The 26,746-nt window shown below is 39.7% G+C and overlaps 2 protein-coding genes and 1 pseudogene across 3 annotated transcripts in view; 1 reads left to right on the top strand and 2 right to left on the bottom strand.

Annotated features, from left to right (window-relative positions):
- LOC148728693 (uncharacterized) overlaps positions 1 to 1,957 on the top strand; it is a 3,636-nt pseudogene extending 1,679 nt beyond the window's left edge.
- Positions 1,958 to 12,232: 10,275 nt separating this feature from the next.
- LOC111330535 (UPF0669 protein v1g209471) lies at positions 12,233 to 16,243 on the bottom strand. Its single transcript, XM_022935399.2, has 2 exons — positions 16,084 to 16,243; positions 12,233 to 14,487 (listed from the first exon to the last, which is right to left on the bottom strand). The coding sequence occupies exon 2, from the start codon at positions 14,431 to 14,433 to the stop codon at positions 13,963 to 13,965; it is 471 nt and encodes a 156-aa protein (XP_022791134.1). The 5' UTR covers positions 14,434 to 14,487; positions 16,084 to 16,243; the 3' UTR covers positions 12,233 to 13,962.
- Positions 16,244 to 17,272: 1,029 nt separating this feature from the next.
- LOC111330536 (uncharacterized) overlaps positions 17,273 to 26,746 on the bottom strand; it is a 34,939-nt gene continuing 25,465 nt past the window's right edge. For both annotated transcript variants that reach the window (XM_022935401.2, XM_022935403.2), the window contains 14 exons: positions 26,616 to 26,726; positions 26,136 to 26,249; positions 25,248 to 26,019; positions 24,349 to 24,836; positions 23,958 to 24,113; positions 23,733 to 23,846; positions 23,165 to 23,278; positions 22,919 to 23,032; positions 21,744 to 21,863; positions 21,062 to 21,286; positions 20,548 to 20,921; positions 20,048 to 20,185; positions 19,528 to 19,705; positions 17,273 to 19,157 (listed from right to left, as the gene is read on the bottom strand). In XM_022935401.2, coding sequence (XP_022791136.2) covers positions 18,721 to 19,157; positions 19,528 to 19,705; positions 20,048 to 20,185; positions 20,548 to 20,921; positions 21,062 to 21,286; positions 21,744 to 21,863; positions 22,919 to 23,032; positions 23,165 to 23,278; positions 23,733 to 23,846; positions 23,958 to 24,113; positions 24,349 to 24,836; positions 25,248 to 26,019; positions 26,136 to 26,249; positions 26,616 to 26,726 — 3,455 coding nt within the window. In that variant the 3' untranslated portion in view covers positions 17,273 to 18,720. The remainder of the gene's footprint in view (positions 19,158 to 19,527; positions 19,706 to 20,047; positions 20,186 to 20,547; positions 20,922 to 21,061; positions 21,287 to 21,743; positions 21,864 to 22,918; positions 23,033 to 23,164; positions 23,279 to 23,732; positions 23,847 to 23,957; positions 24,114 to 24,348; positions 24,837 to 25,247; positions 26,020 to 26,135; positions 26,250 to 26,615; positions 26,727 to 26,746) is intronic.

Below are 26,746 nucleotides of genomic sequence, written 5' to 3'. Positions count from 1 at the left end.
GCCACTTGTACATGTGCTGCAGGAAAAGTTGGTTATTGTAATCACATACTAGCTCTCATGTTGAAAATATGTAAATACTCACTGAGAGCAAAACAAATGAAGATCTCGATGATGAATTAGATGAAAATCCTTCTCTGGCATGTACATCAACTTTGCAAACTTGGCATAAAAGAGGCAGAAGTGATTCAGTTTACCCCCAGCCAGTGATGGATTTAGTTGTAGCAAAAAGGAAGCTTGATGATGAGCAGTCTGGCAAGGCAATTTCTTGTCAACTTTATGAGGCCAGAAAACAAACAAAACTTGATATTACAGAGGAAGAGAAGTTCAGAAATGAGGTTGCAGCCATAAATCCCAAGATAGGAATTGCCACTCTGGTCTTAAGTACACCCAACAGTATGGTGCAGACCAAATTTGGTATTAGTCCTGTTGGCTCTACAAACAGTTATCAATTGTCTTATGCAGAGTCTAACTTTGCTGTGTATGTCAATATAAGTGCAATTACAACATGCCCTAATCCAAATTTTGACATAAACAGCTACCCACGATTTCCTTTGAAATGTACTACAGCTAGAGTTTATTCAGACACTTTCTAGTGAAGAAAGAATATTTTTATCTTCACTTGAGGTTGATGAGGATATACTAAACAAAATCGAAGCAGAAACAAGAGAGCAGGCAAGCAGTGAGAGATGGAGTGATGAGAGACGGTTCAGGTTCACAGCCTCAAGGTTTCATCTGATTTCTAGAAGGCAGAGAAATCATAACACTTTTGCTACAGAAATTATGCATCCCAAGGAGTTTTCAAGTAGACATACTGCACATGGGAGAAAGTATGAAACAAACTGCCATTCTTGAATACCAAAAATTCATGAATGGTAGGAAAACTCCAGTTGCAGTACTTAAGTGTGGGCTGGTTATTTCAAAAGATATGCCCATCTTTGCAGCCACTCCCGATGGCAAAGTCATTGACTTTGGCTGTAGTCAGCCTTTTGGAATTTTAGAAGTTAAATGCCCATCTACAACATCTGCTGTAACCCCACTGGATGCTTGCACTGATCCAAAATTTTTTTGTGAACAAGTACGTGATCAGTGCTATTTAAAAACTAATCAGGAGTACTATGCTCAAGTCCAGGGCCAAATGGCAATAACTGGTGCTGCTTGGTGTGACTTTGTTGTTTATACACTAAAAGGAATGTCAATCCAGAGAATCAAATTTGATCAACAATTCTGGGACAATATGAGTGACAGGCTCAATGCTTATTATTTCCAGCATTTTATTTCTTTTGCTGTCTCAGAGTATAAGTGTAAACAAAATGAGGCTACACTTACAAGGTCATAATTATTGACAAGTGGACTGATCATATTCTCCAAAGATGATTTCATTTATAATACTTATGATTTCTATACCTTGATGCCGTATGTAACAAGACTTTGCCTTCGATCAACTAAGGTATATTATAGTTTTCTGCATTCCTAAGATATAATTGGTTCCTGAACATTACAAAGATGACCACAGACAGTCCACATCTGATTTACAATGCCAAATAGGCTGAGAGGAAGTACACCATCCCAGATGTGAAAATTTTAAATTTCATTTATTGCTCTCTCAACATGAATTCTGAGAGATGCAATGTTTTGAGTTTTAACACCATCATCAGCAGGCATCTGGGAAGAACTGCCCAAAAATGGTGGGATATTGAGGGACAAACCAACAGGTAGTAGATCTTGGATGGTGAAGCCTTTGTCTGCCATTACAGATCACTGTCATCAAAAGGGAGGTCTAGGAATCCACTTCGCTCTGTAATTTCCTTGTCAGAGATGCTGCCTGTGTATAGTTGACTTATAAAGGATATATGCCCAGCAGGAGAAATAGCAATTAATCCTTTAAGAGTTGTATGGTTCTTGTAACTGCTAAATAGCTCACTGTTACCTAGTAAACTGCTTGGCATCTGACACTTTACCTCGGTGCAATCTATAATTGTCCTGGTATTTGTTTTTGAAGTCTTGAGGCATGGTATCATCCACCACTTTTTTAGATGGCCATATGTTCAACTTCCCAAACCTCAAATACATGAAATTAACCCATGAAATTACAATTCTACTGACAGTGGCTTGGGATATCTTAAATAAATGTCCCAGGTGGCGTTCTGCAAATCCCTGCCTTAATCTGCACATAACGAGAAAATATTCCTCTTTAGGGTTCGATGTTCTTGGCTTTCCTGCTCCAACACCAAGTTGTGGATCCTTTTCGTAATATTCTGGGCCTACATCTCTGGGAACTGAATGCCAACATCGAATGTTTTCTCCACTTTTCCCTGGATTTAGGTAATTGTATGTTGCCACGAAAACACCAAAGGACGGAAAGCCCGTATAAGATGCCATATCTTCATCAGAAATAAAATTATTTAACTTAAAAATTCTGTTCTCCAAGTTTTCACACTTTTCAGAAAGATTCGAAGCATGGAACCTAACTTTTTTCACCTCGGCTTCAAATTGTACAATTTTTTCTTTACTTTCTTCGAGTAATTGTTTCATTTCAGCAAGTTGTCTTTGAAGATCTTCGTAGGACACCTGCGCCCAGTTGTTCAAAGGCCGATTTGTGCTAACCCAGGGTTAAATTTTAATTCCGGTTTCTATATTTCTCTGTTCAAAAGCAGTTTTGGAATGATTTTCCTAATTCTTTTTAGAACAATCGATAATCAAATTTTAGACAAATGGAATTACACTGAATTTTCTTATGAAGCTTTCAGATCTAAAATGAAATTTCACACTAACCCTGGGTTATCGTAATCCATCTTTGAACAACCCAGCCCTGGTTATCCGACACGTCTGATACATTTTCGCTTGCTATCATTTCTGAACCAACAGTTTCTGAAGACGTACCAGGAATTGCGCCCATATCTTGCCATGTTTCCGAAGAAGGATCAGGATCTTTGTTAATATCTTGCGATGTTGTTGACAAAGGATTAGGAACTGCACTTAAATCTAGCGATGCTCGAGCCTTCTTCTCACCTGTAGGGTAACTAGCCCTGAGTCAGTTTAGGCAGAGGTCTCTTCCTTGGTGAACTTCTCTTCCAAGCAAAAACAGATGGAACAACTGCTCCTTGAACGTACGTTAAGCGCCCAATACCAAAACTCTTCTTAAGGTGTTCATCTTTAAAATGAAGCGAACAAACCTTTGTGGAATCCGTAATGGAGAAGTGATTTCCCGGCTCTCTTCGTATCGCGTGTAGCCATTGCTCCCTCTAATGCTTCTCTGTTGGAATACTAAAAAATCCAACTTTCTCGCCGTTTGGACCGGTGGATCCTTTTTGATCGCAAAGAGGAACACAACATTATCGATTCTGTGGCGATTTACTTTATTCATAGAGAAAAAGGCAACTAACTTTAACAAAATCACGTTTTTGACTCGCGTTTTTCACCTTTACGCTCTTCTGTAAGTTTTCAATTCTATCCTCACCCGCCTCGTTTTCATGTTCTCGTACCGAGGCTGACCCGAGCCGTCCGCCATTAGGAATTCGGTCTATCGATCCTGTATCATTTCTTCACACAGGCTTCCAAAATTTCAGAACGTAGCGAGTCCCCTCGACGCCGCTACGAACTGTATCACCGATTCGTCGGCCTGTTGATTTCTTTGGCGAAACTTATACTGAGACATAATTAAACTATGTTTAGGCCCGAAATGTCGATGGAGGACGGCTGTAGATTCTTCGTTCGAATCAGAGCCAGCATTGAGCGATGAAAATACGCGCTGATCTTCGGTGCCGAGGCAATGTAAAAGAATTACTCGTCGACGAGCGTCAGTAACGGGTTTGTCGTCCAAACCACATGCGACCAAGTACGTTTGAAAACTTTGGAACCAGCGTTGCCAAGGAACGGTTGGATCACCAGGATTCGCTTTTGTCGACACTTGATATCCTTTACCGTCGTTGATGTACGTCATTTTACTTATTCGCTGTGTAATGCACCTTGGTGGCAAGCTCAACGCACATCATCCACCATCACTGTATATTATTTACCGTCAATAGGTGTCATTTGCAAAAGATAAAATAGATGAAATGGTAATTAACGACCAATCGCCGAAGACGAGGTGGCTAGTGGTGGAAATTTACAAAACGCCAAGCGGCCAGGTAAATATCTACTGCTAGCCACCGACACTAGGGTGAAAATCTTTTTTATCATATATTGAAAAAACCGTGAGATAATATAGCACAAAAATTATTTTAACTCATTTATTCCTGCCACGACTGCAATTTTTTCGGGCGCAAAGTCACGCGCGTTGGTCGAAGGTGAATAGCAAAGGATATCTGGAGTTTGAATAGCCAATCAGAGTGCACCTTCAACGCTATCCATTATTTTAGTGTATAGTAATTGTTTTTATTCCCTGACGTGCGCACCTTGGATGAATTAAGGTTTTCAAACTTTTTTACAGATTTTTTTTTCACAATGCATAAAATAGAAAAACGTTGGACAAACATTGAAAGATTTTCATCGTACTAGGATGGTCCTTTTGTTGTCTATAAATGTAGTAAGCGAGAGGCTGCGAAGACCAATAAGACATTCAGAACTCATAAGGCTCTTTCAATATGAGTTGTGCTCCTCGACTTGACGATTTGATTATCACGCACTAAATCTTCACCTTACATAGCTGTTACATACATACATATACATACATAGGTTAATTGACCACTCCCCATAGGGGGCTTTTCGGGGCCAACACCCACCCATCCCACCCAGGGGAGGACATCCACCACACAGTAATCTCGTGCGTGGGAAATTAACGTCTCCTACCCTGAACCCTGCAGGAGACGGAGTCTCAGACTGTAGTACAGTTTATTCGTCCTTATCCGAGAAGATTGGAATATCTATCCATGTCTTGATTACAGAAAGGTAGCAAATTCTCCTCACTTATTTTAAGACCATGAGTATTGGTCCAGCCGGGACTCGAACCCTCGACCTCCCGCACAACAAAATCCGGCGCTCTAATTAACCAATCTAGCTAACCGGGAGGCGGCTATTAGGCGGCTGTTCGTATGATTTTCCAACTTCAAACCTCCATCTTTCTGTTACTTTTCTGATGTGACTATTCCTTTAGAGGGCGCGGCGTCAGGAGTTGAGCAATGACCACTTTTTACTTAGGGCTGGTCAAATTTCTTCTTCTGCGTAACCGAGGTAATGCTGCCGTTAAGCAATTGCCTACACAAAGGTAAGCATCAACTCAACGTAATTCCAGCTTAACTGGCTGATTTTTTTAGTAACAAAAATGTATTACTATTGATGTAAATCACATGAACAGGACAACCCTCGTTATGAGGTTAACAAGAAAAATCTACCAACACTTTAGTTAAATTGAACCCAACCTCAAAAGATCAACGGTTTCGTTGCGCCAAAATATACCTGTAGTCGGAGTAAGGAACTCACGTTTTACGCAAGCCCTCCCCAGGAACTTAGTTTAAAAGTAGCCTTTGAGAATTGACTCGAGATTCAGGGCTCTAAAGAACATTCGTAAGTCCATGTTTTCAAATGTGGGCTTCAATAACTACTTGAGAAGTACATGAAATTTTCACCTGCTGTTCAAATTCTTTTCAAATGCCCTTTCACATCGCAATTTCATAAACATATGAAGTTCTCATGTGAAATGAGAGAGAAAAGCTTATGGAGAGCGAGCCTACATTTCACCGGCTGTCTCGAGCATGCGCTTGGAGATATGTCTGTAGATTTACGAAAACTCGTGGGTGATCCTGAAGAGAAATTATATTGAGCGGTCGAGACTCTCTATAGTAGAACCCACTGATCAGCTAATAAGAGTGTTGTAAAAAATTAGCAAATACAATCAGACAAGCCAATCAATTAAACCTTGTCCTCTATACCATGCATTATTTTCTCCTTAACCTTGAGGATTCAAAGTCACAGCGATCAAATGACTTGAACGCAGGAAAAAACGAACGAGCGAGTCATGGTTGGTTTAGTTTTAAATGTGATTGTTCGAGAGCAAGGAGCGATTATTTTGGACCAGTCACAGAGGGCGGTGAAGTGAAACCTGTGCAACCTAGGATCAGTTTGGACACTGCTGGAAGTATCAATTTTAACAGTCATACATGTACAAACCCTGTCTTTTCTACATTCGCAATAGCTTTCCAAGCATTTCAGATCAAGTACTCGCGCTTGTTGGATATGAGACGATTATAGCCAACTCGGCGCTATGCGCCTCGTTGGTTATTTATCATCTCATATCCAACGCGCGCTCGTGGAATAATTGTTAATTAGACCTTTAAACTTTATCAGACACCTACTATGACACCTACTATGACATCTACTTAATTATTATTATGCATCTAATTATTATTAATCTAATCTACACGTTTTACAAGATATCAACATTAATCGGTTGTCAAGCAAACTTTCATATTTATGAAGACCGTTCACGCCCGCAAATAGCAGGAGGTAGTCGAGGAGGTACAGCAGTAGTGATAGATTACAAATAAAGCTTAAACATAAATTAATGACATATCCAGAAAAAGAGAGCCGCTTAAAACTCGTATACATAACTGCATCCGGCTAAACAAAAGAAACTAGAAACACTATAGAATGTAGAATATAAATTATAAAGCCGGTTTATAATTAATAATTTTTTGAAGTGGAAGGAGCGATTCAACATAATAATCCTCAGCCTCTAAGAACGAAAATAACATGTCCTTAAAGAGTTTTTTAAAAACTCTCTTCGGGAGTTGACGAAGAGCATCGCAAATGGATTTCCAAAGTTTAGCTCCGAAGCTAGCAGAAGAGCCCTGGCTTTGATTCAATCTCGATGGAAAAATTGCCGGAAGAAGAGAACCTCGTGTCATGATTAAGGTTTTCGGTAGCTTTAACGTCAAACATAATTGAGAAAACTGATTCAACGTATAACATATTTATGGGCAGGATTTTTGAGGAGATGAATAAAGGCACCGCATGTGGTCTGGGTTCAGAAAAATATATCAGCCGAAGATCACGTTTTTTGTAGGACGAAGATTTTTTGTAAATGGGATTTAGCAGCTTGGCCCAAACAGCCACGCCATAGGATAGTTAAGGGAGGATCAAAGAGCGATAAATAGTTAATAGAGTGGTTAAAGGTACGAGATGCCGAAGGCGGGCAATAGTTCCAATTATTCTACTTATTTTTGGTGCCACATTTTCAATGTGAAATTTCCAACTCAAATGACTATCCAATAAGACACCTAGATTTTTTATGTGATCCTTACATTCAAGAGAGGTAAAAAAATGATTACTAGTTATCAAACATTTGAATATTGACCGTAAGGTCAGTTTACGTTGATAAGGACGAAAAATGACAAAGATTTTTTAGCATTTCAAGTTAGCTTATTTGCATCGAGCCAATCAGAAACTTTGATCAATTCGCTATTAACCGTTTCTTCAAGGGTCTTGAGATTTTTATCTGCATACAACAAATTTGTGTCATCTGCAAAAAGATAACACGAAATCTCGAAGAGGAGTGATGAAAATCATTGATATAAATTAAGAATAACAAAGGGTCAAGAACAGAGCCTTGAGGGACACCACATGCGTAATACTGTGTTGGAAAACTCGGCGGGAAACTTGAATTGCATTCCCTTGGCATTTACATAGATAGCGAGGTCGAATGTAATCACAGCTTCCAACTGTCCAACTCTCTGGCTTATTTGCTGGGCATGCTTCATGACAGTATAGACTGTGCTGAACTCCTTTGAAGGAGCATCAATTAATGGACAGTAGCCGATGTTGTTGGAACAGGGGATGTCTGGATACAATATGGCATTAAATGCACTCCAACTAGGTACAAGCTGACGATTAGCTCCCTCTAAGACAGTTGTCTTAAGTAAAAGTGAGAGTTCGATTCGAAGAATCGCCCAGATAGTGTCGTCCACAGTTGTACTTGTTAGGTCTTCGCTCTTCCCAGAAAACCATTCTCTATCGTCAACACCAAGAAAATCTTTGACCACAGGCCGCAGTCTACCGTGCATTGAATAGTCCTGTACCTCATACAGTGGGCCAGGTGAATGCAGGGACCTTCTGCGCCTTGTTTGGTCGCCATGCGAAGTAGAAGGGGGCTGGGGGCCGTACTGCTTTCGCTGATAAACCACTATCGTTGTGGCATGTGTCGTGTTCTTACCATCCAATATTTCTTAATTGATATCATTGTTATCAGCAGCAATCTGGATGAAAGGGCCTGGACTGATGTTGGACGGTATGATCGTCCCCATTTGCTCTACCAACGCTGTGACCTCCATCGCTAGACTGGTATCTACTGCCTGTACTTCGTCATAAGATAAGCAATGACCCATGCGATTTAGGAGAGTGATAAATAATTTGGAACCTGAGAGGTGGTGGATTGCCATAGCGAGACTTAATTATATGCTTAGGTAACTTCACTTTGGAATTGGATGCTGAATGAATAACTTCTTGAGCGACAGATAACACTTTGCGTTCGTCTTCTAGTTGTTTCCGGGTGGCGCTCGAAACATCTGGCTGATCACTTGGGCATATGATTTGTCGTATCAGCAAGTACTGTGAACTTTTGCCCCCTACCTCTGATAGCATTTGTCAATATGCAAGAAGAGCTACCTACCAAACTTATATATGGAGAATGGCATTGACAGCAAGACCAGATCTGCCTCCCCCTGAGGAAAATGGCTGGGAGAAGATAGCGGACACCTTCAGGCCCCATTGTGTGACAAAAGATCCAGCACCGAGCAGCCTTCTGGAATTAACGACGCGTCAGAGTAAGAAATCAGCACGTGAGAGCAATTGTTCCTGTGCCAATATCAATTTGGCTTGCACCGAGGCTTGCATGTGCATGGGAAGTGTCGATAGCTGCAGCAATCCACATGGAACGCTAGTAGACACTGACGATGACGATGAAGATGAAGATTCGTCCTCGCAGACCGAGTAGCCTCCAAATGTAGCTTTAATATCCTATTTTTCAAAGGATATGTTACAAATCGCAGAGATTGAAACAAGTTATGTAAACATAGTTAAAGTTTGAGACAGTCTTGAGTTGTATCCTGTCGATCGTGTATAGAATCAACTACAAAGGATTGCCCTTTCTGATTTCGGTGGAATTAAGTCTTAAGCTATGTGATATAAGCTATTCTATAGAATTTGAAGGATAATGTTTTGGGCATTTGGTCTGTAAAACTGAATTTTTTTCAAGCTATTTTAGCAATAACTTTGCTTCGAAACGCTTTAAATTGGCTTTGTATGTTTACCGCTGCTTGATGAACCGGGAACCCTGAGGCGGCTTATTACCAGTTATCATCAGAAAACTCACCACAAAACGCAAAAAATGCATGCTGCAGAACGAAAAGACCCTTGCTTGACAGATATATTTCAATTCCATAGGATTCACACTATTACAGTCCAAAAAAAAAGATGTAGACGTCCCCGACCTTTTTTCTTTAAAAAAAGCAGTTTTTGGTTGGATTGTGTCACGTGATATGTCACGTAACACATCAAAATGATTATGACCATTTTCCCTTAACAGTAATTAATGTTTACAACAAGTTTGGTTCAATCTGGAATCTTTTTATAGCCACAAATGGGTAAAAATCTTTCATTTGTTATATCACCTCGTTTTCATGTTTGAGCTAAAGTGACGTCAGAAAACATCCCTCAATTCAAAACCTATATCACAGATCAAGTCTACGAACTACCTAGCGTTAATCAGGAGATTTCGGTCTACCAAAATCCACAGTCAAACCTTTTCTGTGGTGATGGGATAAGCAACACCTATTTTCTTGGTAGCTGCTTCGGGATTATTAATGTTGGTTAGATTAGAATCTAATTCAGTCACTTGTGTACGATCAAGAAGGTACGAGGAACTGAAAACCAGTCATTAATGATGCCCCTGATACCATAATGATCAAGCGTTTTTAGTAAGATTTAATGGTTAACGGTATCAATTTTATTTTGTATGATATTAACAATGTCAATAACAGCGTGTTGAGTCGAGTGCTTTTCACAAAAGCCATACTGGGATTTAAATAAGATATCGTTTTTGTCAAGAAAGGTTTTAAGTTGATGTTACATCAAGTTTTCAAATATTCTATTAAAAATAGATAATAGCGAAATAGGCCGACAATTCCCGGGTTCAGTTACATCGTCACTTCAGTGTAGACAGGAATAACTTTCGCTTGCTTTAATTTGGATGGATAGACACCTTGCACAGAGATATTAAAAATATTGGATAGAGGGCAGAGATAATATGTTTAGCACCAGATAAAATATGGATTTGACAAGAGTAAAGACCGTTGGTTTTGTTTCGAGGAATAGACAGTATTTCTCATTCAATATCTACTGGAGAGACTGGGAGAGACTGGGAGAGACTGGGAGAGACTGCATCTAAAAAGAAGGAATTAGGATTATTATTGGGTGACAAGTACTCAGTAAAACTACGAGAAGAAGGTGGTACACGCGACGCTAGTTTTTGGCCAACAGAAGAGAAATACTCTTTAAAAGTGTTTGAAATCTCAAGAGGATCAGTTGCTATACTGTTATCATTAATTAAGGCATTTCAAGTTGTCGATGAGATAACCTGAGATTTTTCCTTGTTGGCATTGATAAGGCTATTTATACCATTCCAGGTGCTCTTTATGTTATTAAAATTGTCAGCAAGTGGCTTAAGAGCGCGAACCAAACTTTCTGTCAGACGTTGAAATTTCTGTGTCATCGGTGGATGTCCCTGCCGAACCGCTAGTTACCCTACGTGCCAATGTGAGAACAAAGGACTCACTGTGTGGCTTCAGTGATTGCGTCGCATTATTGTCTTCAAATTATATTTTTTTTCCCTCACAAGTGTGTCTTTAAAAGAGGTTTTCCCTTTTTGTAAGAGATGATCGGAGATTTTATAATAATTGTTCTCAGCAAGGGCCGATCGTGTATCTGACTCCAAAATTCCATCAATATTTTTTGCAAGTTGCGTGATCATCGTTTCTCTGTCCCAGACCTCAATTGCCTTCTCTTGTTTCAATAATAAAAACCTAATACAAGAATCAACAAAACAGAATTAAATTTATTGCTCATTAAGATTGTGTCCTTAAACAAATTACTGAATGTCATAATGCTCTTGTCTTGTAAAGCTGGGGTACCTGCTCTTGTCTTGTATGTAAAGCTGGGGTACCTGTTCATAGCCATTCCTCTCCCAAAAGTCCCTGTTAGAATGATTCTCATCTTTGTTTAAACCCTTTGAAACCTCTCCTCACAATTCCAACATGTTATCTCATAAACAGGTTATGAAAACGCACATTAAAGCTTATTAGCAAGAGGGCGTCATCTTAATATAAATGTAACACCAGATTCTCTTGTTTAATTCACATGGAAATGTAAATAAGATAAAAGGGAAAATACTCATTAGATCTTGGGAGTTAACCATTTCCACCCTAATATCAGTATGCATATTCTCCATACTGTGCTTCATACATTTCTAAGGTGCTGACAAGGAGAATTTTGTTAACAATAAAGAGCTCCTTTAGTTGGTGATCACTTCCTTTATTGCTACGGGTAAAAAGGTGTAAGGATTAATTCATCTTGTCCAAAACCTTCACCCCCCTCTTTTTGCACTCTGCTCTTTCATTGCGTGGTTGTCTATGAAGTGACTGTAATGCACAAAGAAGCAAAGTAGTGTAGGGTTACTTCTGATCACTCACTTGAAATGGTCAGGTTTGATCGCTGGCTGATTACCTGCTTCATTTTATTTGGGGGTTTGCTATTAACAACAGTTGGGCGAATTACTAAACCTGTATGAGACAGACACCCTTATTCAGACAGAATTTAGCGAGTGTGCTGAAAGAGTCTAATAAAGCAGGTTTCACTGTGGTACCATGCCACATCATACTTTTAGGAATGTGTCAAATTGTATTTAGGTTTTATTGACATTCAAACAGGGTCTTGCCAAGGTGGCTAAGTAAAGCAGTTCACTTACAAGGGTATTTGTGACATGAGAGAACCTTGAGATCATCAACTCACTTCACTGGACTTGAACCCGTTAAACAAGTGTCTAGCTTTTAATTTATCATATCACCCTTGAATCAAAAGTTAAGATCATGACAAGAAAGGAAATGATCACTATTTTGAGAAGCTCCCGATTGTCAAACAAATTCTACTTGTCAGTGCCACAGGAATTAAAAAGAGAACAGTGTGGAGAAAATGAGTGCTGATGTGAGGGTGTAAAAGGGGTAAGATAATGAAAATAACAAAAATACTTAATAATTACTCATCAGTTTAATCGGCAAAGTTGTAATCAATGTTTCTCTGGGGTCTTAAAAATTATTTTTGTAACTTTTGAAAATCTGATGAGAGGAAATATCTTACTTCTTCTCCTATTGACTGATACATTGCTGACAGTGCCCTTTTCACTTGAGTAAAGTAAAACCAAAATCAAAGTGATCACATTGGCCAATCACAAGAAAGGAAAATACCTTGAAGTGCACCTACACCCAAAAAATTTTTTTCACTTAACAAAGTAAGCTTATTTCTTTGAGTATTTCTGCGCAAAAATTTTTTTATTTGCTCAAATCTTCAATTTTCTATGCCCAGTCAAAATACGGAAAATCGGCCGCCATCTTGCCCCACGACCGAGTTTAAAGAGGAATGGCTTTAGTGGGTAATGTGACGTCAAATTGAGAACACGAAAGTCTGCATTTCACACATTTTCACTTGTTTGGGAAGGTTGTAGTCGATAATTGTCCGAAAATATGCCAACTAAGTGTGTTGTAGCAACGTGCGAAATTTGCAAGAGGGTATCGCGCTTCATACATTCTTCATACAACACACCTGGTCGGCATATTTCGGACAATATCGACGACAATCTTCCCAAACAAGTGAAAATGTGTGAGATGCAGACTTTCATGTTCTCGATTTGACGTCACATTACCCGCTAGAGCCATTCTTCTTTAAACTCGGTCGTGGGGCAAGATGGCGGCCGATTTTCCGTATTTTGACTGGGCATAGAAAATTAAAGATTTGAGAAAATTAAAAAATTTTTGCACATAAATACTCCAAAAAATAAGCTTATTTCGTTAAGCAAAAAAAAAATTTTGGGTTTAGGTGCACTTTAAAGAGCCAATAAAAACTCAAAGTAAAAACAATCAAACTGTCTAAAGCGTGGGAAAATGCAGGCAACCAGGGCACAATTGGTTGAGAGAGTAGCGCAAGTGTTCTGCAAGGCTGTGCTTTACGAAAAATTGAAGGCAGCCCAGTACTCTGAAACTGTTAAATCCAGGGTGCCCAGCATATGCTTTTTATGAAAAAAAAAAATAAGATTCTTGAGTCGCCTAAGAGCAAAAGTAAGGCGCCAGGGGTCACCAGGCACTGCTAGACCACAGATCTGGTTCTGGACCAATCAAAGATTGAAATAAAGCAAAAACAAAGAAATCCCAGATTATCTTTAACACTCAACTGAAAACTGCTCTCAACCCTTTAACTCCCTGAAGTGATTAACATGTAACTTCTCCCCATGATATTCATACTTTATCCAGCAGACAGATAATGAGAATACTTAAAGTTATCAGGTGGAAGTTGTTATCTTGATCTAGCACCAAATTCTCACAACTAATTAACAGAGAAGTGTATAGCAGCTAGAGGGGAGAATTAACAATCAGATCTCGGGAGTTAAAGGGTTATCATGCTCAGATACTAACCCCATAACTAATTATCCCTAACCTTACCCACTGAAATTGTCTTGTTTTGAACAAAACATATGTCCATCTTTTGGTAATTTTACAAGGACCGGAAATCATATAAAGCTGATTTTATTGTAAGGCTTCATAAGTCTTTTTCTGCTTGCAAACAAGCCTTCTCTCCAACTGAGGTCAAAAGGCAAGGTCACACAGCTCCAGTGAACTGATGCAAAGAAGGTAATATTCATAAATTGCCAAAAAACTGAGAACAATAATTTCTGTTCTTGTGAAAGGAAACCTTCAATCACTCTGCTCACAAAAGAATCTCTAGAATAAGCTTCAAAATGTTGACAAATACTGTCCAAATAAGTGATTCCTCTGCCTCGTCACTGTCACCGTGATATCTCTCACTCTCATCTCCAGATGAATAGTCCATTATCACTTTCATAGTGTATCTAGATATAGGGGCATGTACGTGGCCAAACACTGAGATTCCAATCGGTCTCTTGTAAGTGCCGGGAATTGTAACAATGTCTTCGCCGCAAGTTGCAGACTTGAGATCATAATCTTCAAAATCTGGCTTTAGATTCACTTGTGAAACATAGATATCAGCATCACCCTCTATGCTCTCAAGGATCAAAGTTACTTCTCCTTCTTTCTTCAAGGTAAAATAGGTAAAATTTCCGGCTCCAATTTCTCCATCAAAAGTCTGGATAATGTATTCACAAGACGTAAGCCTCAACCAATAGAGAAGCAGTAACAGGAACCATAGTGTTGTCTCCATCGGAGCTTTTATACTTAAGTTACTCGATGTGTATTAATACCATGTAGCGGTGAACTAAAAAAGAAAAAAACAACAGAAGAATGTTGCCAGGTTTAAAATATTCAATAGAAATTCAACATCTCTTGTAAGCAGATAGGAAATACTCTGAGTTATTCAGACTGTGTTATATGCCACCATTACTTAGTAATACATGAGGTGATAGAAGGGTTCTCAGTTGCTCCTTCCCCACTTCATACAGTTAGAGTGCAAGTGTTCATATAAAACAGTAAGAAGCAAAAAGTTAAAAGTTCTCATATCCAGTGCTTGTGTTACCTTTTTGCTCAGCACAATTTGGTTTGAAATGCTAAAACAACAACCTTATAGTTGATCCATTTATGCCAAGCACACCAGAAATTATTTTCACTCTTCTTCCAGTTTCTGTCTGCATCTCAAAAATATCTTTACTTAGGTAAGTTATCTATTGTAACAGATGAGAAAGCAGCGTTATAGCTAAGAAAATGGCCTGCTGGTTGAGTAAGCCATTCAGCCGGTTGTGTCCAGTCGTTTGCAACATCTTGTCTGTAAGGCTACCAAGCTTTAAGTTTGCAAAATGGTGATCCAAAAGAGAGAGAGACACTACAGATCAGTTAAGACCAGTGAATTCAAAGCAACACTTCATTTCACCTTAATAATTCTGCAGCTTAGATATAGTTTTCAAATGGAAAGGTATTTTTTTTCCATTTAAACTGTACAAAAATCAAGACTCATCTGTCGAGTGATTACCAGCAAAAATTCAGCCAGCAACTGCCTCTTTCTCAGCCGGCGAATTTTGCTGGCTACCAGCACTTAACAACAACCCTGAGTAAGTCATGGGCCACACAAACAGATTTTCAGATAAACCACCCACCCTTCTCTTACTTACATTTGTTTAACAAGGTGGAAAGGTATGCACCTTGAGTGAAACCTTCTACATCAAACTGAGACATATTTCTCCCAAAATATCTCAATTTTATGATCACAAGTCTTTCAAGGGGGGAGGGGTAAGGAAGGGAGGCGAGAACATGTAGCAGATCCCATGTATCCAGGCTCTCTAGTCCATAAATGTAAGGAAGAATAGGGCAATTGATCATAACAATCTCTCTTTTAACCAAAGAAAAAATATAAATAAAAACAATAAATAAAATGTATCTTCTAACGGTGCAAGTATGGGTAGGCCTAACGACTTACTGTCTAAATATGGAGCTCTGTTAGATCTCAAAATAAGCTACCATTGGAATTAATTAACAAAAAAAACCTATAAGACAGCATCAAGTACCATTCTGGTGAGGTGGTAGAATTATATCAAGAACCGTAGGTAAACATGTACAATAAACGCGTGCAGACTGTGCATGTACCGCGTGTAATTTCATGCTGTTTTCTGTCAAAAATAGTGTCGATCTATGGATTGGTCTGAAATATTGCTTGCTGATCACCTTGGGCCGAAAAATAAGCAAATTATAAACATAAATACGGAAAAATATGTATCAAAGAAAACCATAAATTAACAATGAAATACCAAAAAACCTAACAAAAGTGTGCAGAACGCTCTTAAGAGGTTCCGCCACGAGATCGAAGTAATTTCATGCATCAAACGAATTCGAATACTGGCTCCAAACCCAAGAAGTCACTTACCAGTCGTCCGAGAAGAAACCATGAGAAGTTAAAAACGATACGACGAATGATTTTCGTGTCTATGCTTCACACAATGACAAAATAATGCTCAACTACAGGTCGTAAAACAGTGAATTTAGACATTCTACCATGCACTCACGCCCAGACCTCCAACACTTCTCCCCTGCACTCGGTATCATCCAGACCCAGTCCTACCAGTCTGTCTGTCCCACACAAGGGTAACAAATGAGGGTGGCGCCACCCTCATTTGTTACCCTTGTGTGGGACAGACAGACGGGTAGGTGGCTGTGAGGGTGATCATTTTCGTTTAGGCCCTTATCGATTCGTATAGATAATTGCATGGGGCTCAGTAAAATTAAGGATTAATATTACTTGTGTTTTCAGAAGTCGCTGAAATTGCCCGAGTCGCGTGTTTCATCCTTTCCAACTAAATGCACCTAGACATGTTTGCCAAGGAAAATGACACTTCATCAAACAACATTGAATGCAAGAAAGGGACCAGGAAGAGTAAGATACATCAGCGAAGGTTGAAAAAATAGAAAATTCAGCTTAGTAGTTTCAACAGCATTGTCCGTGATATTAAGTTTTGTTATCCCCGTGAATCATTTCTGGAACTTAGTGGGAGGGAGGGGGGGGGGGGGGTCGATTTCGGCCGTTCAGTTTTACCTATGGATCTAAGAAATATTGACATTTACCACATGAAACCCTTAGTTTATAGTTGCTTCTGCAAGCAGGGACAAGTCAAGGTAAGTGCTGGGTACGCGCGAGATATGCGTGATACAAGCACGAGACAAGCGCAGTGAAAACAAAAGTCAAGGGCGGGGCGAGCGCGCGACTTGCATGAGGCAAGCGAAAGTCAAGGGCGGGCAAAGCGCGAGACAAGCGCGAGGAGGCTGCGAAGGGTGAAAACAAAAGTCAAGGGCAGGGCAAGCGTGCGACATGCATGAAGCAAGAAAAAGTCAAGGGCGGGAAAAGCGCGAGACAAGCGCGCGGAGAGTGTTAGGAGCTGCGAAGGGCGTGCGATGCGCAAGCACAAAAAAAAAAAAAAAAAGAAAAAAAGAAAAAAAAAAGGCCCCTCGTGTTTCTCAAGAGCTCTTACTTTAGCTAATAATGAGTTGCTACTCGCAGGATAAATTTCACGGGTAGCAGCTGATTTTAGTATAAAGTAAAGTAAGACAAGTAGGCAGAATGGTCGATAACTGTGTTTATTAATGCCACGAACAAGAACTCAAACATCAAACTAACTCAGCCAGGTTCGACAGATTAGCTTCTCGCGATTAACGAGAGAAACCTAATCAGTGGTGGCGGCGGGCGCTTTATAATGATTACTTAAGAAACTGACAATTTACTGGGCTGAAATTCTTTACAAGAATTAATTTTGCACTGCAAGTTTTTGCCGATTACAGCCAGTTTTGACGGGCAAATATGTACTCTTTATAGCACTCAGATATAATTGAACGCATTGCAATGGCTACATTATAAATTCGCAAATGGATCTCGTTGCAAGTCAAAATCGTCAGTTTTTTTTTTTTATTTTTTAATGAAACCAGTAAGTATTCGTATTTTTCGGTTGCTATGGGACATCTTCGGATTTCCACGAGCAACGAGACTGCTTACAATTCAGCCTTGCGTGTTAGATAAGCATGAAAGTGTGTTCACATTTCAAATAATTTCAATCTGTTATTGTATTAAACACTCGAGCAATTTAATGCAACTCGGCCACGCGATGCTAACGTGACCGAAAGCGAGTCACGTAGTAATTACGTAACCAGCTATGACGAAGTCATGAAACACTAATGTGACTATGGGATAGTGAACACACAAAGTATTGACAGATAGATGCGAGAATTAAGAGGCTTAGCAGACCAGATAAGCAAATATACAAATCATATTATAAACAAAAAACATAACACCAAACGTAAGCTTAAAAACTTGGCGGTTTAGGACTCAGGCCCAGACAGATGGGTCCGAACTGAGAAATTTACAAAAATACTCTTGGGCCATCTGAAACCTTTAACAAATTTACTTTTACTTTTAGAAAAATCCAAGTCGGAGTGGCCTGCAGCCTCGTTCTATATAAAATAATCTGGCAAGTTTACCTTGTCAACAAACCACCACGGGTTACAGTTAATTAAACAAGGGAAACTGTTCTACAGTCTATTTTTAACGTTATTTTTAAAAAACTATGTGGCTACAAAATGCACTTTCAAAACTTACTCTTAACTGTTAACAGCTAACTTGAACCAACATTAAATCGTTGAGAAGTATACGTTTTTACACAATAATGTGTTGGACTCACCTTCGTTCATATCGAACTACATGGCCATTTAAATATTAAATTAATTGTTTACATATTTACAGCGTTAAAAACCACTTAAATACTTCTTTCTTTGTTGTATTATTTACAAGTCGGCCTTTCAACGAAACCATCCCCAGATATTTACTGATACTTTTAAAACATTTGTCTATGATAAATAAATTTTATAGCCGCCATATTTTAACTGTTGGAGTTATAAAATTGCTTTCAAAAGCTACACTTTTTTTTCGTGGGAACAATAAATTAACAACAGTGTAAATTGTTTCATTCCTTTCTTTAAATTATTTATGGATGGATATGCAATTATCACTATTAATTTCTTATACGATTATCTCTATTTGCGTACTGTTCCGTTGCACTCGAAATCTCCTCCATTCGTCTTTTGCGCCTTCCTCCTTGGGGGAGAGGGGTGGAGACAATACTTGTGGCGTAGAACACACAGAGGGCGTGGAGTCGAGCAAACTCTCCCGATTATACTCAAAGTTTCTTAGCTCCGTTGAATGCGTCGACGTGGATGTCGAGGACGAAGAAGTCGTAGACTCCGTGGAAGTCTGATTATAGTAAGTTCTAGCAGTAGTCAATGGCTTCTCCTGTGTTGTATTTCGTTTCTTTTTCAGTGTAGGTCTTGCAGCTAAACGTGTTTCTCTTTTCGCTCGTTGACTTTCCCTCCACTTTCCTCTGATGCACAGTATTAGTAAAAGAATGGCCGCCAACACCACGAGTGATGCAATCAAAGGAATGAGGTAGTCCGGTGCGGCTGTGAAGAGAACAAGGCAAAGAGTTAGACCTCGCAAGTTAAGTTGACTGTTTATTACCTATTTTTCTTCAAAACGTTAACTTGAGTTTCGAAAATTAATCTGGAATTATGTTGGTTTTTCTTTACCTTGTTTAGTCATTGGTCTTAAAAACTCGATCTATATTCTCAGCCAATCAGACTGCTTTATAGAGCCAGTCCCTACTCGGTTATGCTCGTTGAGCCGCACACGAGTTTGGTTTACATGTTTTCAAGTCGAGTTTTCAAAGCCTCCTTATAATATTATCTAGTGTTCAGACTGGAAGTTGTGACTATACTTCTCTTAAAGCTAGTATAACCTCTCCAAAAAATTTTCAACTATTACATCGCTCACCTTCTTCTTCGTGGTAGGAAAGTGTAACAGATCTTTCCACAGTGACTTCATCCACAGCTATGAGGACGTTGTAAAGAGTAATGTTTATTTCACGGCCTTTTTCAGATGGCACAGACCGTATGTATCGGGCGATATCAAGGGCCGCTTTTTCAGCTATTTCCGTGCGCGGGGTACTGGCCTACAAGAAATAGTCACAATATATAAGCCAGGACTCGACACTAACGGTAGTCCACTAGAAATTCAGTTTTGGATAGTGGTTTTTTATTTGCACTGACCAGTTTGGTTACTAAACAAACTGAAATTGTCGTAACATCTAAGATGTCACTAGCCAGTTGACTAGTAAGTTGAAAAGTTAGTGTCAAACCCTGTAAGCACTGTTGTTTTTAACTAAAAGAAAGGAAGATAACAGGTTTACGTTCAGCCAGGGTGTCTAGAAAATCAGACGAGAAAAACACACGAAGCTTACTAAAAGTAAGTAAAAGTAAGTAAAAGCTCATAAGAGAATAACAGTTACACTTACCACTGATACAATGACAGTTGAAGTGGTTCCGTCTTTCCTTCGGCCTTCACAGAGCAATCTAAGTTTTGCCTTCTCTGCCCATTTCTTCAACATTGGCAAAAATCGCAGCTGACGGCAGAGTTCTTCCACAAGGGTTCCCTGATGAAAGAAAATACTACACATTTAGAATGAACTTTGTCGTCTTCGATGGAAAAATCATTCGCCCTTAACTATCAGGGGCTTACTTCGGTGCTGCTAGCAGTAATCCATCTGGTAGCCTACGATCAGTATTTTTTCACCAGTACTCGCTGAATGTAAAGATCTCCCAGCCGCGAGAGGTCTAGAAGGGGGTTTAACACCGATAATGAGGCCAGACCCGCGACAAACGTCTTTCCAACTCGTCTCAAATCTTCCCGCGGGCGGAGAAATGCGTGTTCTACGACGCTTATGATGAGGGCCTGAGCCTGGTCATAGGCTATAGACTACTTCATGCACCTTCGTAGAAACACAATTGAACTAACCTTGGGGAGCTTATCCACTTGGAACACGATATGAATCTTGGCACAGTCCCCATTCAAATAGGTACTATTGGGAAGGCACGCGTCGTCATTTATTCCGGTAATAATCTTGGCGGTTGATCCACCTTGACACTCTCCCCATCGACCACAAGGTGGGCTGAGGCACTCCGCCGCCGCCTTAGGCACGCATTTCGCGCCAGTGGGGCAGCCACCAGCCTGAGTATGATTCAAGCAATTGGGAACACCACAGTCTATTCCAGTGCAGTGCAGCACGCCATATGAACACGTACAGGAGTTACAGTCCTTTGGCACAGTGGTGTTGTGACGCTGAATGCCGCCTTCTTCAAGCCTACAATGATTCTTATCATGTTCGTCATCTGATGAAATAAATGAAAAAAAAAATTATATTTATGGAACGGCAAAATGCTGAAAAATGAAGTTCACTTTAGCGATAGAGTCATGTAAATAGTGCGATCTACTCTTAAGCTTTCAAACATCAAGTTGTTCAAAGTCTTACCTTGGCAACGGTCTCCAAACTTCCCTGGCGGGCAGATACATTCAAAGCCGTCGATTTTATCTTTACAAGTTGCACCGTCACTGCAAGGAGACGAGTTGCATTCGTTGATGTTAATTTTACAAACTGGTCCAGTAAATCCGGGCGCACATGAGCACAGGAACCAGCCTTCGCCATCGATGCACGTGCCTCCGTTGTGGCAAGGATTAGACGCACAATCGTCCACATCTAAAAGAAGAACGAAGGCGAAAAAAAAAAACCCTGATGAGCGCTACGTATTCCTCAAAGGAACTGATCTGTCCAAAGCTGAAATTTCATTTCGACTCAGCACCTCCAATGTATGCATAACATTCCTTGCGTTTACTAAGGGATTGTGGGAAACATTCTCATTCTTTATATGTGCGTTTAAAGAGATTTATGAATTTAACTTGGGAGTGGGGTATGTCATTTCTCCTGTCAATCTCACCTTTGAATTAAACACTAAGGTCATGAGAATAAAGAAAATGAATTTTCTATATAAGCGCTATAAGAAATGTATAGAAAACAGTATGGGGAATATGAATACCGATGTTAGAGCACTCAGGGTTGGCATACGTTGTTAGAGTAACAGTTGTGAAAGCTTAGAAGTTGTACACTTCCAACACAAGAAGGGAAAGAGAGAATAAATGCATGATGTTCTACTTACTCTTTTCACAAAGGTTCCCTTCCCATGCATCTGTGCAGACACACGAAAAACCCACTCCATTGCCTGCATTCAAACAAGTTGCGCCATTCTGACAAGGGTCGGATGAACAGGGCTTGGGTGCTAGACAAAAAGTAAAACAATAAAAAACAGACTATCAAACATGTGCGCTGTCACTTTTTTTAAATACTCCATCTTAAAGGCAATTTTAATCGAGGCTTTATCCAACTTCAGAGAGCTTTTAAGATTACCGAAATAAAATAGTAAACAATATGAGAAAAATGGCCGACGGGCTGTGTCTGGAATGTTTTCTTACATAATGTTGTAAGCTAAAACTTCGACGCAAAATAAAGTATGGACACTCCGTTTACCCAGGCCATAATCACTTTATTATCTAAAGAACAGAATCCACGTCGCCAAATCCATGGCTACCTCGATGGCAAAATCTATGTCAAGTGTAATTTGCAGATAACCATCTAAGTTGCGATTTTAATTTGAAAGATTGACCTTAAAACGCTCTAATGAAGGAGGACAGGAAATGGCTTAAAACACGCTTCCACTTGCGTCAATAACAAAAAACCATCAGGCACAAACAATAAGCACATCAAGAACTTAATGAAAGTGTGTGGACATCGTCATTTAGATCGTGACATGATTTCAATGGAAAACCGTATCATTAGCCATTGTATATTCAATTACGCGCATTTGTAGTTTCATCCGTTTTGAACGCTCCAAATGCTGCGCACGTTCTGCGGAACGCGTTCTTTATTTTAATCAAAATATCACGCCTTGAAAGCACACCCAGAATCGATGTAACAGAGGGCTTACAAAAGAGTTACAAAAGAGTTCACGACGTGTGGAGAGCAATTGAGGCGCACATGTTGTCGCGTTTAATTTGTGTAAGACGACAATGAAGCCACAAAACGAATGAAAAGAACAACAGGTGTTCATTAGCAAAACAATGGGGTTCTATGAATAAAAAAAAAGAGCGGGTTGTGAGCTGTGCTGTCCAAACTCATTCATTACAATCTTATCGATTTTTTTCCACGGGTGGTTGAAAAACAAGTCTTTATACACCACCAGTTTTGAAAAATATATAACAATGAACGCAAGAAACAAAGGAAACAAAAAACGTCGATAAAATATAAAACGATAATAAATCTTTTATGGCGTCTTACCTATTTGACAGATCTTTCCTGTAAATTCATTTTGACAACTGCATTGAAAGTCGTCTCCTGTATCGATGCATAAGCCTCCATTTTGACACGGGTTGCCATCACAGTGTGATGTTGCTGTTGACATTTTTAAGAAATTTCAAATTAAACTCAAACAAAATTAACGTCCAGTGCAAGTAATTACAAACAAAAATTGAAATTCTCAAATTCCGGATCCTATAGATCATGCAGAACATCACACGTCCTTACTTGATTGGCACATTTTTCCTTTCCACGGGTCGGGACACTTGCAAACATATCCGTTAACTAGGTTAGTACAGTTCCCGCCATTTCGGCAAGGGTTGGGGTTGCACTCATTTATATCTGTAAAGAAAGAGCGAACGAGACACAAGCATAAGGATATCGCAAATAAAAAGCGTTGTCTATAAATTAAGCCAACCAGTAAACATTTTACTACTTTTTTCTAAGGCGACCAGTTCGTGTTCTCTTGAAAAAGGCGCAATACAGTTCAGTAGTTTTCAAAACCGTAACATTTTTGCCTTCTACGTATTCTTTCGCCTTAGTTTGCGGAAAAAGCAGATTATATTTCTTAAACTCTTTTTCCTGAAGCCCGATTTATTCTCCTTTTAAAATACACAGAGCTGTAACCACAAAAGCACACACAACCCACAATTCCTCTATTCGCTCCGACGAAGGGCAAACGCTCGAAACGTCAGCTTTTGTAATCGTTACGGTGGCCAATTTACCGCTTCAACTTTGTTGATATATCCAAATTATTTTGTAACCGCAATAAATTAAAGTACAAACACTCAAATACCTTTTTCGCAGAAATCCCCCTCCCAGCCATCGGTGCATACACATGTATAGTTTCCATTGCCATCGAGACAACTTGCTCCATTTTTGCAAGTGTGGTTCTTACAATGATCAATTTCTATGGAAGAAATCATCTCAACATCAGAATCAATTTTCCCATCACAAGAAAAGAATAGATGCGATCGCATACAAATGAACTTAAATTCCACCTCCAAGTACATGAACTTACTTATGTGACAGTGATTTCCAGTGTGCTCCTTATCACATTTACACTTGAATTTTCCCACATCGACATTTTCACAGGTGCCATGAGCTCCACACACTCCGGAATCTCTCAAAACTGAGGATCCATTCACTAACACAGGCTCCAAGCAAGGATCGATCACTAAAAATAATAAAAAGAAATCAATAAAAATGACGTGAAAGAGATATGGAATTGTTGGACAGCTATGAAATCCTGTCTCGTATTCTCTGTGCAGCGATTAAATTTTACAAATGAATAAAGGAGGTTTTGACATTAGGAAACCTCATCGATGCATCTCTATAGACCAACAAACTAACTCATCACTCAGACAAAGCCGAAACAATAAAGAACATGGAAATAGTATCGATAAATTTACCTTGCTCGCAAAGGTCTCCCCGTGTTCCTGATGGACACACACAATGAAAACTGTTGTTCTTGTCTACACAGCTACCTCCATTCCGACATGGACTAGAGAGACACTCGTCAATATTGATTTCACATCTTAGTCCAGCAAACCCAGGCAAACAGTTACAAGAAGCTTTTCCTGCACCATTGTTGCATGTACCCCCGTTTGTGCAAGTGACATTAGCACAGTAATCGATTCGGACCGCACAGTTACGACCAGTGAAACTAACTGCACATGAACAGGCATAACTAGCGCCAAACTTTTGACATGTAGCACCATTGTGGCAAGGATTGGAGTCACAGGCGTCAATCTCTGTTTCGCATCTTTGTCCAGTAAAGCCAAGGGGGCAGCTACAAGTAATCATTCCAACGCCTTGGATACAAGAGCCATTGTTAACACAGGATTCGTTGGTGCACTTGTTGATGGGGACTTCACATTCAGCTCCAGTAAACTCTGGCCTGCAATAACGATACCAACAACAAACATGTGGGGAAATGTTCAACGCAAGTGCATGGCAAAGAAAAATCTGGATTTCCACGTGAGGATTTGCACCATTAGCAGTTCTGAGTTTCTACCCAAATAATCTACAGTATTCGTATGATGCACGATCCTTCGCAGTGTCCCAGCAGTGTACCAACTCAGCTCGAGACTACAGAGGGCATGTTGTAAGTTCGTTCGTTTTTGTGGTTAGGTTGATATGTTATCACACCTCAAATGCCAATTTAGGTACTACACACTACGAACTAGCCCACAGTGTATTGAATACTTTTTTTAAAATTTTTGTAACAATTCTCACGAATATATGAGAATTCTAGCAACTACAACTTCCACAAAAAAACAAAATTAACCTCATTGATCCCACATCTCACCTGCATTGACATTGGTATCCACTGAGTCTGTCCTGACAGGTTCCTCCATTGTGACAAGGATTCAATGTACCACAATCATTCACATTGTGATCACAATTTACCCCAGTGTATCCTGGAGCACAAATACACTGATAACCATCCACTTTATCAACACATGTTGCCAAGCCATGACATGGCAAGCTTGCACACGAGTTCAAGTTAACCTGGCAGGTTGATCCTGAAAAACCAGCTGGGCAGACACATTTAAATCCGTTAGTGGCATCCACACATGTGCCACCATTATGACACGTTGCCATCAAGCACTCATTGATGTCTGTTTCACAAAATGCTCCAGTGTAGCCAAGGGGACAGTTACAGGCATTGGAGCCAGGGTTTTTAGTGCAGGTGGCTCCATGCTGGCAAGGGTATGGGTCGCAAGTATTTGGAGTCGTTGCCAATACTGAACAATTTCTTCCAGTATACCCTGCATTGCATGAGCAATTGTAGTCATTAAGTAGATCTGTGCATGTTCCATGGACACAAGGTGAAGGCTGGCATTCATTCACTGCAACTTGGCAATTTTTTCCTGTGAATCCAGTTTGGCAAATGCAACTGTAGCTGTGAATGCCATCTTTACACACTCCACTATTAATGCATGGGGAGGACTGACAATCATCAATGTTGATCTGGCAATCTTTGCCAGTAAATCCACTAGGACAATTACACTTGTAATCATTCTGCAAGTCCACACATGTTCCACCATTTCTACACTGTCCTGCACAATCATTGATACCTGGTAAAAGAAAATACAAAAGTCACATGAAACTCATTCTTGTTGTTAATTGCATCACAAACACTATGCTGTACATTTGCACAGATGTGCAAGGGAAAAACAGAAATAATACTCACTCTCATTGCAGTTTCTTCCCTTCCATCCTTCCTTGCATTCACATGCATAGTCATTTACCAAGTTGATACACTTGAGAGCATTGGAGCATGGTTTGGTTGCACACTCATCCACATCTGTTGAATTAGTTTGACAAAGGGTAACATTACAGATTTAGTGAATTAAGGCAGTTTTATTGTCCAATCACCAAATTACCACAAGAGTTACTTCACATTCCAATAATCCTACCAACAAAATTTAGTTTTCATTAGTTTGATGAAAAAGTTCTGGAACCAAAACTTTTCATAAATGATGTAGACAGCAAGCAGTCTATATTTCCCTCCGCGAGGGACAAGAAGAGATGGAAATTAGTAGGGATTGTAATGATACAAAAGTCCATGGTCTTAGTTCCTGATCAAAAGTCAATTATGCACTTTTTTTTCCTTTATGCTTGTGGTACCATACGAGGAGAGAATACTGTAATAAAACGGAGAAAAACTAACCTTGATTGCACAAGTGTCCTTTCCAGCCTGGTAAACATTTACACTGGTGACCCTGGCCAGTGTTACTGCATGTCCCCCCATTTTGACAAGGTCGGCTTTGGCAGTCCCTGCCTAGAGAACACAGTCAGCAA

Source organism: Stylophora pistillata, chromosome 6 (genome assembly GCF_964205215.1).
Source record: "Stylophora pistillata chromosome 6, jaStyPist1.2, whole genome shotgun sequence".
Classification (NCBI taxonomy): Eukaryota; Metazoa; Cnidaria; class Anthozoa; order Scleractinia; family Pocilloporidae; genus Stylophora; species Stylophora pistillata.
This window is presented reverse-complemented; position numbering and strand designations above follow the sequence as displayed.

Coding starts and splice junctions, on each gene's coding strand:
- LOC111330535 (XM_022935399.2), bottom strand. CDS start 14,433: ATGGAGACAACACTATGGTTCCTGTTACTGCTTCTCTATTGGTTGAGG.